The sequence below is a fragment of the Caretta caretta genome, chromosome 16 (assembly GCF_965140235.1).
Source record: "Caretta caretta isolate rCarCar2 chromosome 16, rCarCar1.hap1, whole genome shotgun sequence".
NCBI lineage: Eukaryota > Metazoa > Chordata > Testudines > Cheloniidae > Caretta > Caretta caretta.
The window spans coordinates 8,174,196-8,192,065 of NC_134221.1; the positions used below are offsets into that span (position 1 = coordinate 8,174,196).

General features: G+C 51.1%; 1 protein-coding gene across 2 annotated transcripts in view; it reads left to right on the plus strand.

The window, feature by feature from the left end:
* The window catches only part of STXBP1 (syntaxin binding protein 1), a 68,375-nt gene extending 51,182 nt beyond the window's left edge, over nt 1-17,193 (plus strand). Inside the window, exons 16-20 of one of the 2 annotated variants that reach the window (XM_048822779.2) lie at nt 126-227; nt 3,484-3,569; nt 6,097-6,251; nt 7,946-8,071; nt 14,799-17,193. In XM_048822779.2, the coding sequence (XP_048678736.1) occupies nt 126-227; nt 3,484-3,569; nt 6,097-6,251; nt 7,946-8,055 (453 nt within the window). In that variant the 3' untranslated portion in view covers nt 8,056-8,071; nt 14,799-17,193. The remainder of the gene's footprint in view (nt 1-125; nt 228-3,483; nt 3,570-6,096; nt 6,252-7,945; nt 8,072-14,798) is intronic. The other variant, XM_048822780.2, reaches the window with a different exon arrangement.
* The last annotated feature ends 677 nt before the right edge of the window (nt 17,194-17,870 follow it).

A 17,870-nucleotide genomic window follows, 5' to 3' on the forward strand; every position in this document is an offset into this window, starting at 1 on the left:
TCAGCTCATTGCTGGAGGAAGGGACTGGCACCAGGCGTTCTTCTAGTGGGGAATGGGAGGGGTCTCTAGGCTCCGGAACCGAGCCTTCCTTTTAAAGGCTCTCTGCATGTGTCATTTGTTTCCAGTCTACCTTGCGTCGCAGGAGCAAGCCGGAGCGGAAGGAGCGGATCAGCGAGCAGACCTACCAGCTCTCGCGATGGACCCCGGTTGTGAAGGACATCATGGAGGTAAATCAGTGATGAGTGTACGGACGGCGAGGTGCAGGGGAAGGGAGGAGTTTTGTTAGTGGAGATAGTCCCTGTGACTGCAGCAAGATCCTGGAGCACAGTGCTTCGATTGCAAGGTCTTTGGGGCAGGGACTGTTTTTATTTTTGTAAAGCCCAATAGGGTCGGGTCCATGACTGGGGCTCCTGAATGCGACAACAAAACAAATGGATAAAGAAATTCACCCACTTCCAGGACCACATGGTTCTTTACAACCTGGACTGTGTTGGCTGCATCCCTCAGTTCAGCAAGCAGGACAGCTGCGGAGAGAGAGAGCATGTGATCCACACCGATCTAGGGAGACAGCCTTCCGTTCCATTTAAAATTGCATTTACTGAGACGTACAGAGCGAGGTGGAGCTCTGAAAGCCAGCCCCCAAGTTCTGGCCTCTGAGCTGGTCACCCTGCATCCCTGGGCTCTGGTTTCATATGGCAAGGGTGGTGCCACGGTGGAGCAGGGTGAAGTGGGGAGGGGTAAGGAAATAAATTTACTCCATTCCCCCAAGGAACAGATCAGAGTTTGATCCTGCTGGGTGCAAAGAGCAGTGCTGGGTTTGAACAAAGATGTTTCCCGATCGGATCTTTCAAGGGCAATTGCCCTAATATCACACCTACTCTCCGATCTCAATTGTGCAAGTGTTCAGTGCGGGACAGGTGTTAATTTCTCAGTGACACAGTTTAGGAAGGACCCTTGCCTATGCTGCCACCTAGTGGCAAAAGACAGCCCTGAAGAGGAACACAGCCATGTCTTTGGCGAGCTGGGTGTGTCTCCTCTGACAGGGCCTGCATTGGGCACAACAAGGTTTTAAAACGATTTACAAAGTCTAAAGGGGAGAGCTGGAGCCCAGAGCAAAACCCAGGATTCAAATTTTGCAACTCAGCCCCATCTCTATCAGCGCAAATGGATCCTCGACAAAGAGCCAGATCTTAGACCAATGCCTCATCAAGAGAAGAGCTCTCCCTTGCGTGTTCATGGGATCTTCAGGCTGGTTAAAGAGGAGTAAACACTAGTACCTAGGTTCAGAATAAATTTCCCCAACCCCACTCAGGTTATTCCATAACTTCCCATGCCCGAGTTTTACACTTCCCCCTGGTGCTAGCCACTATTGGAAATGGGATCTTACTATTTACTAGTAACCCAAGCCTGTGTGTAATTAGCTTCTAAATGGCTGAGAATTTAAACTGGATGGTATCAGACTGCAGAGCCCAGGGATGAGTCAGCCTGGTGCTGTTCTAAACAAAGAGTGCTCTCAGCCATGCTTGTAGCGGTTTCCATCACTTGACACTGACTCAGACATTTGAGACTTCCAGTGAAGTTTGGGGTTGTTGTTTGTGCTGATGTATGAGTGGCTGTGTTGATTTGTGTGGGTGGCAGATGAGGGGCTACATGTGTTTGGGGTTATTGTGTATGCTGGTCATGTGGTTGTGTGGCTGGGGAAGGTTGTACTGGGAGATTTGTGTGGGTGGTAGCTAGGCCAAGTAATCTACCAACTAGGCAGTCTCCCTCATACGGCCAATGAAATTGTTGCATGCAGATGAGCTGTATAGTAAGGGTGGAGATTGACTGAGTTACCTCTGATATCACAGGACTAAGGCATGTGTCTATGCCCTATACTGGTCCAGGACTAAGGCATGTGTCTATGCCCTATACTGTAGCTGGACACCACACAGGTGTAATTCATAAAATCAAAATGACTGAACTTAAAAACTGGATGGCAACAGACTGAAACCCAGTGCTGATTGAATGTGGTGATATTCTGAACAGAAGGATCTCTCAGCTATGCTTGTAGCTGTGTCCATCACTTCACACTGACGCAGTTATTCGAGACTTCAGAGCGACCACAAATTCCTTAAACCTTATTACAGTATACAGATTTATTTGTATTACCATAGCACCTACGAGCCCCAGTCATGGATCAGGGCCCCATGGTGCTAGAACAAAAGTTGGTTCCTGCCCCAAAGAGTTCACAATCTGTTAGTGAATTAGATAGACCCCCACTATGATCCAGTATGGCAACTGTTTGGATATTATTGATGCTGTACAGGAGGAAGCTCGTTTGGAGGCTAAGAGTGGGGGTGTTTTTATTCCCACATTGTGGGTCAGGGAAGGGTAGCTAATGTTTTATGATGAGCTATGTCAGGTGGAGAAGAGAGGTGCACATAGGAATCTTGTGCATACAGATCTACGGAGATCAGAAAAAAAAATCAGCCCACTATTATCTTTGAATGCCAAATCGACCTAGTGAACTCTTGGTACGTGCTAGGAATCAACCCCAAACCTGGCACAGAGGAGAGAGCAGATGCCTATGTCCCTAACTTTGGTTTTATCCCTCACTGAGGGACTCCTCCATCGAGCTCCCACATCAGCCATGTCCCCTCCCCGAGTTTTACATCAGTGGCCCTTGCTGAAGGCAATAATGAGGCACTAATCAGAGCTCTGCGACCCTTGGCTCAGCCCTGCACCAGTATTTGGGGGTGGTGGTGTAAAGAGTAAGTCAGAGGAGATGCCAATGACTCATTAAGGCTGCATGGCCCACCGGGGTTCCTAGCAGGTCATGCTGGGGAGCTGCTCATAGTAATTACCCTCTCAGGCTTAAAGACCTGGTGGGTGACAGGAGGTGGCTGTGAACCAGTAGAGACAAAGCTCCCATTCAGGAGCCAAACAGCTGGCTGGCTCCTATTTGTCCCCCATTGCTCAGTTAGGAGGGATGGAGGCGCCGGGAACTTGCGGGGTGACTCGACAGTTTTTAGCCGCCGACTAAGTGATGGTCCCAGGGATTTGGGTGCAGAACGGATTTGCGTGGCACGTGGCTTAGGTTTCGGGCTTGCCCTAGGCATTCAGTAGCTATGGCTGAAAGGAGAGGGACTCGCTCATTGGGCTGGCTGGCAAACCCAGGAAGGAGCAGGGAAACGACAGAATCAGACACGCAGGGCTGGATGGAGCCTCGAGGGCATCTTGTCCCTCCCCACCTTGGCTGGGGCAGGATTGAGTTACCCAGACTCTGCTAGAGCGCAGGGATAGCTGGGCTTTTTTTTTCCCCCCAAATGGGACAGTTCTGGAGGAATTCTGCGAAGGATCCAGTGGGAAGGGTCCATCCCCTTGGAATGACCTCCAGAGCTGGGTGCAGGAAGCTGCCCGATCAGAGGAATTGGAGCTGATCCAGACAGCGTCACATGGGCTTGCCCGCTACATACTGATGTGAGGCTCTTCTCTTCCCAGGACACTATTGAGGACAAACTGGACACCAAGCACTACCCCTATATCTCCACCCGCTCCTCGGCCTCCTTCAGTACCACTGCAGTCAGGTAGGTAGAGCCCTGCGGAGAGGGGCCACCATGCCCTTTCTGGGAGGAGGTGCAGCTTTGAGACTCATGCCAGCCTTGGCCCTCTGCCCCCCTTGGCTTCTCTCAATTTCAGGACTTCGTAGGGCACAGAAGAGTTCAGTTAGGCCCCATCTGCATGGGGCCTCTTTGCTCACATTACCTTAGTGTCTGTGCCTCACATGCCGTGATGGATTGTATCCTTCCCACACACCAGTATCAGCCCCCTTCTAGAGAGGGAACTGAGGCACAGGGTAGATAAATGACTTACCCATCATCACACAGATAGCATATGGCAGGGCCAGGAACTGAACTCAGGTCTGCTGAGTCCCCACACAGAGCCTTAAGCACAACTTATCTTCCTACGATACCTTGTAACTCATTATTGCCATGGTCTGCGCAAACCAGGCTTGTCCTACACACAATGTGCTCAATCTGCAGCTAGCAATGCATCCCCCTTTCCGCAGGCCTTGCCTGGCACGGGACTGATCTGTAACTCACTCATGACATTCTTCAGTTTGCTGCATCGATAGGATCACCAGGTGTGCCTGTGTAACAGGTTAAACTGCTTCCTCCCAGCTCTCCATGGGAGACAACACCTGCCACCAAGCTATTGCCTGGCCAGCCAGGATAACCTGATCACCCTGGGAAAAGAAAAAGGGGGGGGGTAGAGAAAAAGGGAGCCAGAGAGAACAGAGTAACACTTATCAGAGGTCTGTTGGTATCTAGTTTATCATCATCTACACCCAAAGTCTCCCCATAAGTTCTCTTACCTTCCAGACACGGCCAAAGTTTCCAGGCCCAGTTGGTGTCCCATGCTCCCTAAACTCAGTACCTTTCTCTCAGGGTGACCCCCCCACTCCTGCTTTCCTTTGGCACTTCTGCCTCCAGGAATGAGCCAGGTCTGGCTTATATAGGCCCAGGCCCTGCCCACTCCCAGCAGGCTCTGAGGGGATTGGTTAACTGGAGTCAGCTACTTGTGAGGTTTTTTCTGCCTCCATGTGACATTTCAGGCTGTCACAACATCCCAGAATGCATTGCCCAATGGGCTGCTGACCTCCGTGCTGGTACCCCAGGCACTCTCTCCCCCACTAAGGCACTATGGGATAATTGCTCAGGTTTTTGCAACACATATGTGGTTAGGCAGCAGGGGAGGTGTGGCTGCACTGACATGGGTGAGGGAAGTTGCAGTCTGGACACAGCTCAATCCTGTTTGTTGTAAACGGGTGAGAGGAGGGTGTCGGGACCTGGCTACAAAAGTACATGTGTATTTGGCAGGTGAATAAACCCACCATCACTCCAGCACCAGCAACTCACAGGGACTCTGCTTTTGTTTCTTCTGTGTTGTTTCCCTTCTGACTCCATAGGAGTGAGGAGCTGTCCAAAGTGCCCAGAGCAAGGCACAGAGTAGGCATGCGGATGTGAGGTACGCCTCGCTCCAGTCCAACAGCAGTCCCCGATGGCCCAGTTCTGAACCCCAACCATCCCCTCAATCTGCCATTGCACCTCACCACTGCCCTGCATCGACGCTAGTCCATGGCTTGAATTTGAATCCTGAACCTTTCCTAAACTGGAACACCTAGAGGTGGAAACTGCTCTGTGCCTCAGTTTCCCCCTCTGTAGCAGAGGGACAGCTTACTGCGAATTGAAACCATTTAAGATCTCTGCATGCAAAGCGGTATAGCAGCACCAACCTTTATTACTGCTGCCTGTGTTCTAATAATATTTAGCACTTTTAATAAACCCTCCCACCAGCCCCAGGAGAGCAGGCAGCACTGTCAACCTCTCTGCTTCAGTATGGAGTTCCCTGCTTCAGTTTCCCCAAAGGTACTGTCACTTATTCAAGACTGCAGAGGGAGCAGAAACCAGGAGTCCTGACTCCCGGCCCTATGCTCAGACACTAGATCTGGGAATAGAACCCAGGAATCCTGTCTCCCGGCCCTGTGCTCAGACACTAGATCTGGGAACAGAACCAAGGAATCCTGACTCCTGGCCCTGTGCTCAGACACTAGATCTGGGAACAGAACCCAGGAATCCTGTCTCCCAGCCCTGTGCTCAGACACTAGATCTGGAAACAGAACCAAGGAATCCTGACTCCCGGCCCTGTGCTCAGACACTAGATCTGGGAATAGCACCCAGGAGTCCTGACTCCCTGCCCTATGCTCAGACACTAGATCTGGGAATAGAACCCAGGAATCCTGACTTCCGGCCCTGTGCTCAGACACTAGATCTGGGAACAGAACCCAGGAATTCTGACTCCTGGCCCTGTGCTGAGACACTAGATCTGGGAACAGAACCCAGGAATCCTGACTCCCGGCCCTGTGCTCAGACACTAGCCCACATCTCTCACCAAGTACTGCCCAGAGGAATTCATCTCAGAGGCCTTCACTCTTCTGTAGCAATGAGCAGACATAGGAGTTGATTAGCATGGGGTGTAGTGATTTCAAAGCCATCTGTCTGCAGAGACTGTATGCTGTGTTTCACCTCACTCCCTGCTCCCTTCCCTCTCTAGTGCCCGCTATGGACACTGGCATAAGAACAAGGCCCCCGGTGAGTACAGGGCTGGCCCTCGCCTCATCATCTTCATTCTGGGGGGCGTGAGCCTGAGCGAGATGCGCTGCGCCTACGAGGTGACGCAAGCCAGCGGCAAGTGGGAGGTGCTAATAGGTGAGTGCCGCGGACGGTCTGGGCAGAGCCATGCACTGCTCCATCGCACTTTCTGGCTCCATCCCATGCTTCTGTGTCTCACCCTCTCTCTTAAAGCCATTCCTCTCTGTGCCAAAGGCAAGCAGACAAAATCCAGTCTCCAGATGACCGTGTGGGAAGGACTAGTGTCGAAAGCTCATTCCCCCCGCCACACCCACACCCACACCTGAGAACACAGGGTTTGCCCCTACAGACCACTGACCCTTTGAGTCTGGCATCCTGGCTCGGGCAGTGGCCAATACCTGATGCTTCAGGGGAAGGTGACCTCTCTCGCACAGCCAATTTTTCAGTGCTACACAAGGCGGGTGGTTGAGTGGGAGCAAAGGGGAATTTCCTTCCTGACCCCTGAAGTGGCCTGTTTTGGCCCTGAAGCATGAGATTTGATTAATTCGTCTCACACCACAATGGTTTTTATTAGTCAGAAAATGTATGCATCTCCACAGATCTTCTCCACGGCAAATGCTTGGAAGTGCTGCCATAGGGGCAGCACAGAGTGTGTTTATGTCCCAGCGGTAGAGCCAAAATCCAGCTGATGGCAGAGGAGTGAGGAGCCACAAACACACCAGGGGAGAAGGACTGGCTAATGCATGATTCTGACAGGGAGAGACTGGCCTTTTTCTTGGGACAGGTCAAGACTGAAGTGCACCGTGGTGCTCTGTGTCTGCCTGTGCTTTGGGTGGGGGCAGGTCTGGAAGAGCAGGAGCAGGTGTGGGTCCGGTCTGAGGGGGACGGGAGAATCTGCGCCTCGTTCTAGTGAGTGCTCTTAGGTCCCCACGTTCCTGAGTATGACATTCACTCCGGCTGGGTTAGCACTATGGGCTCAGTTGACTCCACTCCGGACTGTGCCCTTATCACTGCTCAGCTTGACACACACAAAACGTAGGCCAGCGGCACCCCTCGTGGCTCCTCTAAGCAGTACCTCATCTGCTCACTGGATTTTCTCCATTGGAACATGCACTCCTCACTCCCCTTAACTCCTCCTCTAACCCCCGCAGCCTGGTCAGCCATCTCTCCGTGCCGTCCTGTGTCTTGGGTAACCTCAACATTCTCATGGCACTGTCATATCTCCCGTTAACGTGCTCTCTGGTCTGCGACTCTGTGATCGTTGCATGTGTGTTTAATGTCCCCCGACGATGCTGAGCGTCTCAAACCCTTCCTGGAAGGCAGCAGTTTACCTCCGGGCCTCCTTGCTAAGCAGGGTTCTGACTAAGGTCTAGTCCATTCGATCCTTTCAAGGTTTCTCTCGTATGACCTGGCCCAGCATCCACTGGAGTCAATGGAAAGACTCCCATTGACTTCAGTGGCCCTGGATCTGGCCTTGGTCCTAGTTAGAAGCTTAGCAGCCCAGCAGAAATCTGAGGCAAGGCCTGGGGGAGGAGACAGATGATCGACTGTTGCTGTTGTCTTCATACAACACACCTTGGTTACCCACGGAGGCCCAGTGGTGACCGCGTAAGACCAGCCTCTGAGCTCATGTGTAAATGCACGCGGCATTGCTCATCCAATCATACATTTATCCCCATCTTTCTCTGTGTCTCTCACTGGCTTTTTCACCCATCCTCACCTGCTGTGTATTATGAATATTAGGCCTAAGTTGGAATGTTCCTTTAATTTATTTCTGTTCAAGAAGTCAGCCCGCCTCTGTTCTCTCACAGGTTCTACTCACATTCTTACTCCCACCAAATTTCTCATGGACCTGAGGCACCCCGACTTCAGGGACTCCACTAGGGTATCTTTTGAGGATCAGGCTCCAACAATGGAGTGAGAGCCAAAGAAACAAAGTAAAAGCAGCTTATTAAAGAAAAGAAACTCTTCCACTCGGAAGGGTTTTCTTTGATTCTTCCGTCACTCTTTTTTCTTTAGTTATTATTATTTCTACTCTTCTTTTTTTTTTCTTTTGTTTTTTTGGTTCTTTGATGAGAAAATGCTTGCAGTTCTTACTACCGGTTTGAAAATGTGTCCAGTGCTGCCTCCATTAACCCTATACCATGAATCTCTTTGTGGCCAGAACTTGCCGGCATCCTCATGCCATTAGTTACCCATTACGTAGTCACAGAGATGCAGGTGGCAATGGTTCACTGGCCTTCACTTGACTGGAGAGATGCTTACACTTAAGGCAGCTGAGTGGGGAAAGTGGGGAATCTTGTGATTTGCAGACCGTCAGTGTGTGTGCATGGATTTACAGCCCAAGTTAGGCCCTGATGGCACATGCATGGATGTGGAGCGTGAGCTGAGCAATGTGTAGCTGAATCAACAGAGTCCCTTACGTTGGATCCAGAGAGGACATGCATAGCAGATCGGGTGTTAGGACAAATCATGGTTTCCAGGTGGTAGGGGCCACACAGACTCCTTGTAGCATTCAATAACAGAGTTACATGACTGTTGGATAATAATCACTGCCGCACATCAGATGACTGTTCCCGTCGTTCTGACATTCACTCCACAGGAGAATGTTGGGGTGTTGCCATAGCCTATTTCAGTCCTCTGGTGCTAGGATCTGGATGTGGGGGGGATCTGGATGCACAGGGATTTGTTGGGGAGTTCTGGGTGCAACGGTAATGGGACTCTGCAGAGGGGGTCCAGGTGAAGGTGCTTGGAGTTCAGTGGGGGGTGTCTGTGTGTGTGTGGGGGGGGATAGAGTCAGCAGGGGGGTCTGGGTGTGCGGGGTTCAGTGGGGTGGGGATCCAGGTGCAGCTGGTTGGGGCTTAGTGGGGTGGGGATCTGGGTGACTCATTGGGGGGGTCCAGGTGCAGGGGAAGTGGGGCTCAGCAGGAGGGGTTCTGGGTGGGAGGGGTGAGGCTCAGCAGGAGGGTCTGGGTATGAGGGGGTCTGGATACACGGGGGTTGGGCGGATGGGGGAGTAGCTCCCAGTACATTGATCCCTCCCCCTACAGCTGAGGAGCGATGGGGGTGGGTGGGTGGGTGGGTGGAGTTTGCAGAGCTTCCTGCAATCTGGGGGGCAATCTGAGAGTGGGTCTGACCTGGCCTTAGATGCTGTGTAGGGGAAGAGAAAGTCCTGTCCTCCCCAGCCCAGCCGGGACTAGCAGCTGAGCCTGGCGCAAGGTAGGAGCCACCAGCCAGGTTTTTCCCCTCCCACCCCCCGCCCCACAGTGATTTACCTGTGTGCCAGCTGCCCTAGGCACCCAAAACATACTGCTGGGGAGGGTCGCATGACTGCTCTTGTGGCTTCTCGTAGCTTCCCCATCAGAAAGTCATTTTTCTGCGGGGAAGCAAAGAAATCTGTGGGGCACATGAATTCTGTGCATGCACAGTGGTGCAGAATTCCCCCAGGAATAATAAATGAGGAAAGTATGAAAGTAGGGGAAAGAATCTTAAAGAGCCCTCCATGCATGTGAGTAGAGCAGCACCAGATGGCACTGGCCCGTTTTCTAAAGGGGATGTGACACTGTCTCCCTGCTCCTGGAAATGCTCCAAGTGCCTCGGTTTATTAGAAGCAGCTGGTGAAGGATCAGGTGAACGAAAGCTGCACTGATGCAGATGTGGCTGGATGTTAATTATTCCTGCCTCTTTCCGGCGAGGTCCTCCTGTCGGTTCCGATCAGGCAAACGCTCGTGTCACCGGTGCTGCCACCCTGAGCTGCAGGGCAGAGACAGTGCACCTCTGCCCCTCCCAGCACTGCCTGCCCTCCATGTCTGTCGCCCCATCGAGTACATGCTAGGGATTGTCAGTGTGATTATCAAGGTGGCCAGGAGCCCAAGGGCTCCCCTTTAGTTTTGTTTAAACTGGATCCGATTGCGGGCCACTCTCATCATCTGAACCCAGACCTGTGGCCTACAGAGCTTACAAGTCCGTTCATGCACTGTCCCAACTTGACAGTCACAAGCAGCCACTGTATTAAAGGGCCACTGTCCATGGCCAGAGGTTGGGTGCAAATGTCATTCAGGTGCAAGGGAGAGAATCAGCTTAATTGGCTTTACCAGACCGTATGTTAGCATCCAGGCAAATATTTCTTCAGTGCAAAGTCTTTTGGTTCAGATTTAAGCATCAACCGCCTCCCCCACTGCCAAGTTTGCCAGGCAAAAGCATCTGAGGAGGCAAGTTTGCTGCACAAATTCACAGCATGACTCTAAATACATTTGCGTTGAAAAACATCCATAGCAATGACATCTCTTCTGCCTCCCTGGGCTGCTCACCTGGCATGCACTGGAGATGCCAGATTGTCTCAGGGTCCCCTGCTTATCACACACCCATGCCCCATCCAGTCTGCAGTCAGACGAGATGGGGACGAGAAGTGCTCGGTAGAGCCCAAATGTCTGTGCTGCGCTGTTCAGGACCCGCTTCTTGAACATTGCTCTGGGGTCTGGATCTCTGCTTTCACAGGATGCAAACAGCAAAAGCTTTGTTAAAAGCGAGGCGATTGCTCCAGCCGATCTTAAGTACCCTAGTGGGAGTTTCTCATCGGTGCTGGTGGCATGCCGATTGCAGGCAGGTGGCACAGGGTTTGGTGCTACAGATAGTTTATTTCTTTCAGGGGATGCGTGTCCACATTTTTCGTTGAGCGCGGGGCCCAAACTGGACACAGTCGTCCAGCTGAGACCTCACCAGTGCCCGGAAGAGCGGGACTGTTCCGTCCATGCAGAGAGCCAGTGGCAGAGTCATGGCTAGAACCCGGGTCATTTGCCGTACTGAACATCCCCATCCAGGTGCCTGACCAGGATTTTAGAATAACCAAAGAAGAGGCTGCTCCCAGAGACCCTAGCCCAAGTTTTTATAAGGCATGCTGGGACAGGCCTTTGGGATTTATCCAGTGCAGAGTCCGATGCAGTACGGACAGGAGTAATAAAATGCATAGGCGTGGTATCTCATTGTTGAGTGCCTCGTCACTTGGACCATAACAACTGACGCCCAGTGCCAAGGTCTAATTGCTAGACTGGTTCTCAACCAGGGGTACGTGTAGTCCTGGGGGTACTCTGAGCTCTTCCAGGGGAACATCAACTCATCTAGCTGTTTGCCTAGTTTTACAACAGGCTGCATGAAAAGCACTAGTGAAGTCAGAATAAACTAAAATTTCATACAGACAATGACTTGTTTATACTGCGCTATAGACTATACACTGAAATGTAGGAACAATATTTATATTCCAATTGATTTGTTTTATAATTATATGGTAAAAATGAGAAAGTCGGCAATTTGTCAGTAATAGTGGGGCTGGGACACTTTTGTAGCTTTACATCTGATTTTGTAAGCAAGTAGTTTTTAAATGAGGTGAAACTTGGGGTACACAAGACAAATCAGACTCCCGAAAGAGGGACAGTAGTCTGGAAAGGTTTGAGAACCACTAGACTACACAGCCTTGCAGTTAGACCACGGGACTGTGAGTCAGGAAAACTAAATTCTGGTCCTGAGGCTGCCACAGTTGTGTACATCATTGAGTACATCATTCTGCCTTTCTGTGCTGCAGTTTCCTCACAATGGGGATAACAGCCCCGAGCCTCCAAGAGGTTTAGGCACCTGCCCCCCATTGATTTCATTGCAGAGGGGCAGGGACAGAAGAGAAGAGAGGGAAGCTCTCACATATAGCAGCATTTATCCCCAAATACTTCAGGAGTCACTTAGGCCCAGATCCTGAATTGTATTTAGGAGCCTAACTCCCACTGATTTCAATGTAGGCACCTAAATACCCTTGGGGATGTGAGTCAGTGATATTTACCTTCCTTTGTGAAATGCCTTGAGATTTCTGGATGAAAAGCTGTATAAAAGCGCCACGTATTTTAACAGTGCTGCCAACTTTCACAGTATTAGCTGTTTTACTTAAAGCCCCAGCTCCAGGAGTCATGTGATTAAATGAGACTCTCGTCTTTCACGTTTGTCTTTTAAAGTAAGTTTCTAGCCAGCCTGGTTGCAGAGGAAAGCTTGAAAACACGAGCCCCTAAGGCCTCAGAAACTGGAAGGCAACTAAAAAGAACCCCCAAAATGTATGACTCTCTAAAATCTCATGATGTTTGCAGCCTGACCCATGATTTCTGAATGCTTTGGGATGGCAATCAGATACAGGGACCTAGGGGATCTTCAGGCCCCTAGGACTTTTTCTGTAGCAGATAATTTTCTTGGGATCTATGTGACGAAGGTGACGATTCCAGCACCGGGAGGGCTGCTCTCTCTTTTGGAAGAGCTCCAGCATCTTGCCAGTCGTTTCTCTTTCTCCAAGAGGGCAGCTCGGCCTGCCGAGCACAGGATTGGCAGACTCAGGTGTGAAAAACGAGTCAACCCAGATGGTCGGCTTCCTTCCAGTGATGCCTACATCTCTGGTGCTTTACAAGCAATATGGCAAGGAGTCTGGGGGGAGAGGCCAGGGGGCTCCCAGAAGGAAATAAAGCAGATCTGCTGTGGGGGGTGGGTGGGATTTGCCCAGGTTGCCTCTCCTCGCAGTATATGAGCTGCTGTTCATATTGCAGGGAGCAGGGTTAAAGCGACAGAGTGACAAGACCTTCTTTCTCCCCCCCCCCCCTCCTTTCTTGCCTTATGCAAGAGAAACTCGCAGTTCACTCTTGCTGAGGCTTGAGACGAGGGGCCGAGTCTGTGGGGCAAACCTGGTGCGGATGAGGATGAGCCAAATTGCCACACATCTGTCCCCTCCCTCCACCCTGCAGCCGCTCAGCCAGGGTGAGAGCATTCTGTAGAGCAACCAAGCGTGGGGACCCCGAGCCCAAATTCGGATGCAACTCTCTGCATTAACCAAGTGTTTCGGATACACTGTATACCCGCCTTTCCCCACCGCTGACGTGAGCCAGAGTAGAGGGGGGTGGGTAACATGGCTTAACTCCTCCACTGAAAAGAGTCGGATGGGACGCCTCCTACTCCCTGGTGCACGTGTGTGCGTGTCACAAAACCACCAGATGCAGTTGGGTAAGGTGGGCAGTCCCAGCTCGGGAGAGTCCCTGGGGTGGGAGTGGATTTGTCTATGCCTTAGGCAGGGGCTGGGAGTCATTGCACTGGGCTGGAGTTGGGTTCCCTGTATAAATATCATGAGGTGGGAGCGATCAGGGGCCTATTTCTGGTTTCATGTACAGCAGGGAGATGTGGGAATAATTCCGTTGACCTCAATGATGTTGCGGCTGTCTGCTTGGCCATACCATGCATACAGTCTTGGATATCTTAGCCTGGTGCCTGGCAAGGCCAGGGGCTGAGCTGCATGGATGCTGAACGGGTGCCATGAGGGAGAGTCAGGAGAGGTTCCTGCTGCAGTGATCAGTTCCCAGTTTCAGAGGGCAGCTTGTGAAGGCTTCCCACTCCCGCTCCCTGCTCTTTCTCTTCTCTGGCCTGTTCCAGCATCTCCTGCCGCTGCACCCAGCGAGCGACTGGCACCCTCTCTACCCAAGGATGCCGTTCGCTGCTGGCAAAAGGAACCAGCCCCACTGACACACCTTGATTTCCTCCCTTATGTAAGGATGTAGGCCCAGCCCGTGGCTGAAGGTTCTTCTGCCTGCCTGTATAAGTCTAGCTTCCTGCGACCCCCCTTTCTCCTCCGCGCCTGTTCTCCATCTTTCAAGGGAGGCACATTTTCAAGTGCTGACGACTTTCCATGTGGGTCTCCTCTCCCGCCCGAGATGGCGGCGGCCGTGGTGGTGGTTGTGTCTTTCCCCGAGGGCTGCCATTGCACGTGCCGTCCTCATGCGCCACGCACCACGCCTGCCGCTCCATGCACGCCACGCCGTCCATGCCCCCGCCACACCTTCCATGCCTCATTCCGTTGCTGAACCTAGTTCTCTTGCGGAGAGGCCTCCGTCTATTTCTTTTTCTTTCCTTTATCGTTTTCCGCAATAGAGACACTCTTAGTGCCGTAGGCGGCCATTTTTGCAAGCATTTCCAATACTGTTCCGTGCGCTCTGTGCAAGGTAAGGCCTCAGGGATTAGAATTGGCCTCCGCTCGCCTGGCCAAGGCAGTGACCATCGCTGGGGAGGGAGGGCAGGTTCAGGGGCAGGGGGATGCCCTTGGGGGAGGGGTGGGGGGGTGCACACACGCTGCTCTCACACAGTGCCTGCTCTCTCTCTCTCTCCCCCTCGCTTCCAGAGCAGTAGCGAGCATGGTGCGCGCTTTACAGCCGAAGCAGTCCAGCTGCGTTAGCGAACGCCCGCCAGGCCCTGTCATCCCCCCCCCCATCCCTACTATAGACATGGGGCCACCCATACAGCCGCGAGGGAGCATGGAGGGCGGACGGGGGGCTCTGCCACCAAGCCACACGCCTCTTTCTCTGGCAGCCCAACGAGGTGCCTATCCAAGTGTGGACGTACGCTCAGCTGCGAGGGCGCACCCTCCCATGCTCAGACTGGCTGTACCAAAGCCCTCCAATGGGAAGCTCATTCCCTCCCCAGCACCTGAAACACCAACCTTAACTTTGCTGCCTCGGCCGTCACTATGCGGGGGGAGCAGGGCTGCCCAGGCCCTTTCTTAGATGGGGTGCACAGGCTGGATCGCAGCGTGAAAGCTGCCGAACTGACCCTTCAGAGCACTAACGATCTACCCGTCCTTCCCTCTGCCTCCCACAGGGTCCACTCACATCCTCACCCCGCAGAAACTGCTGGACACGCTGAAGAAACTGAATAAAACAGATGAAGAAACCAGCAGTTAAAACAAAACAAAGCAAACAAAAGGACGACGACTCCACCTTCCTGGCTTATGGCAGTCCTCCCGTTGGCTGTCCCGCTAACCGTTACTTTGCTGAGCCACGGCTCCATCTCCAGCCCCGAGCTTTCTCCCTGTTCTTGTTTCTAGAAACCTGCCCACCCCCACTTGCCCCTCATTTTAAGCAAAAGTGTTTGTGTTGGGGAGTGGGGGGCAGGGAAGCGGACACAAAATGCATTGTGTTTAAAAAAAGAAAAAACCCTAAATGCAAAAATATTTATGCTCTATGTATGTATCCCAAAACCCCAAACCAAGCTCATTTTCAAATAACCCATTTACCCATCGCTATAGAAGAATTTTCCAAAGCGTTTTTCCAGGCTGGATGGATGCACATGAATTATTTACAGTGATGTGTGCTTGTCCTAACCCAGATGCAAACACAACTGCTCCATATAGGGATTTGCTCGAATATGGACTTGGTAGAGTTCTTTCCGTTACTGCTGTCATTGGGGTTTTTTCTCCATTTTTTTGGGGGGTGTATGTGATTCTTAAAGGTGCAGTTATTTTGTGTTTCCTGCAGGAATATGTTAAATTGGGGGTTACCCATAATTCCAGCAAACCTGTCCCCAAATCTTCTGCGGCATCCTCTGCTGACAGAAGTTGACCAGCCCTCCCCTCTCCCCCAGCAAGGTTCAGGTGAGCACATCTGGACAGATCAATCAGATTGCTGCTGGGAGGGGTGACCTCTTGTTTTGCATGCGTAGGCGGGGCTTCTGAGAACAGCCAATCAGGACTTTGTTTGGGAGGTGGGGGTTAGATTTGCATGTACCAATAAGGTGACCAGACAGCAAATGTGAAAAATCGGGACAGAGGGTGGGGGGTAATAGGAGCCTATATAAAAAAAAGACCCAAAAATCGGGACTGTCCCTATAAAATCGGGCCATCTGGTCACTCTATGTACCAATCAGCTCATTGGTCTAACTAGGCTGGTAGCCTGACTCTGCAGGTGGTCATTGCTTAATGTTTCAGAGGAAGGGGTAAAAGCCAAACGGTGCACCGCGCTGATGGGGGGGGGGAGGGGTAGAAATGGGGGAAATGGCTGAGCTCCGGTCAATGATTGGGCAGTTGGGACTAGAGACTAGCCCCCCCTCCCAAGCTTTAAATTGGGATTCTAGGGTTATTTTGCAGACAGAAAGAAGGGACATTTTAGCCCTACCTCTCACCACAAAATAACACCCCCTAGAGGCGGAGCCCAAACCTGCTGGTGCCCAGACATCCTTGCTAGTTAGGGCTGCACTATACTGCATCCTTTATCCAATGGTTTAAACCTTTTCCTTCCTAGCCTGAGTTTGGCATATTCCTTAAAGAAAAAAAATATAAAAATATATCTGTATACGGACATATTTTTGTTAAACGTGTGGGGTCAAAAAAGTCTCTCTTTGCTTGCAAAAAAATTAATGAAACCAAGACTGTTTATATCTCCGTATTGAAGTTAAAAAAAAAAAGAAAAGAATAAAAAAAATAAGCTAAAGGCCATCACCTCCTCAGTACCTCTTAAGATCCCGTCCGCACTGGCCCTAGTAGTGCCTCCCCCGTTCGTTTCTGCTGTTGTCGTCCAGTAGTGAAATGTTCATGACTGTGGAAATTGCCCAAACTCTCCCAACCCGGCCTCCCCATGTCCATCTCTCACAGCGGACTGTGTGTATATTAGTTACGGTGTCTTGTGATGTTTTTTACAAGCTTGGCGTACAGTGGGTAAACTAGACCTTGTTACTTTTCCTCAAATTATTTCCTTTTCCTTTCGCCCGCCACCTCTGCTCTGCGATAGTTTAGGGGTCCTTCCCCCCCTCTCTCCCCGCCCCAAAGGAATTGAACCCCTCCTCCCACCCTGGCCTTCCCAAATAGATCTCTCGGTTTCATAGGTGTTTCGATTTTTTCCTTGTCATCTCCCCTGTTCCTGGCCCATAACATTAGATAAGGGCAAAGGCTGTAAACATTTGCACTGATATTTGTTCGTTATCTCTTGCCCCTTCCCCTCGTTTTTATTTTTTTTAAATTAGCGTTGTACTTGATTCGGGATCTTGTCTGTTGGACATTTATTGCTTTTTTCTGTTACAGTTATTTATATAAACAAATAATTTATCAAAAAGGAAACATTTTAAAAGCATCTTGTCTTGGAACTTGTTTACCTAGAAACTTACTGGAATCTTAAGTGTTTGAAAAGTGTTGAAGCACAAACATATATCATCTGTGTATATCTGTTCTTCTGTACGAAAGCACTCGAGTCAATAAATAAATACGCTCCCATACATGGTGCAAGAGGCTGCCTAGTGGGTCTTCTGTTGGGGGCGGGGAGGGGGAAGGAAGGTTGGTTAGAACATGAAGAGAGTGCCCCCCCTCCCCTCTAGCCCCACTCTCGGAAGCAGATCTGGTTGCAAAACAGAGGGTGGAAAACATTGCAACTTTTATTGTTCATTCCCCCTCCCTTTTCAGAGGTTGAAATTTTGATCCACTTTCATCAATTTCAATGAATCCACAGCCGATTAAAAAAAAATATTCACAGATGTCATCAATCCCCCCAGACCTGAAGAAGAGCTATGTAGCGCCAAAGCTTGTCTCGTTCACCAACGGACGTTGGGCCAATAAAAGATATGACCTCACCACCTTGTCTCTTTAATATCCTGGGACCGACACGGCTACACCAACACTGCACCCATCAGTTCCCCATCTCACTCCCTCACCTGCCCCAGCCCACCTCCCGATGCCCCATTTGTCTGTGAAAGTCAAAATGTTGACAGAATAATATGGAGACTTGCAGCAGCTCTAAGCTTTGCAGAATTTTCTACTAGGACTGCAGGATTGGCCACACTGGGTAAGACCAATCCCGGCTGGTACCCAGCCCCCAATCAATGCTTTAATAATAATACCTTGCTCTTTCATAGGACTTTGCCTCAATAGATCTCAAAGCGCTGCACGAGGGAGGTCAGTATCAGGTG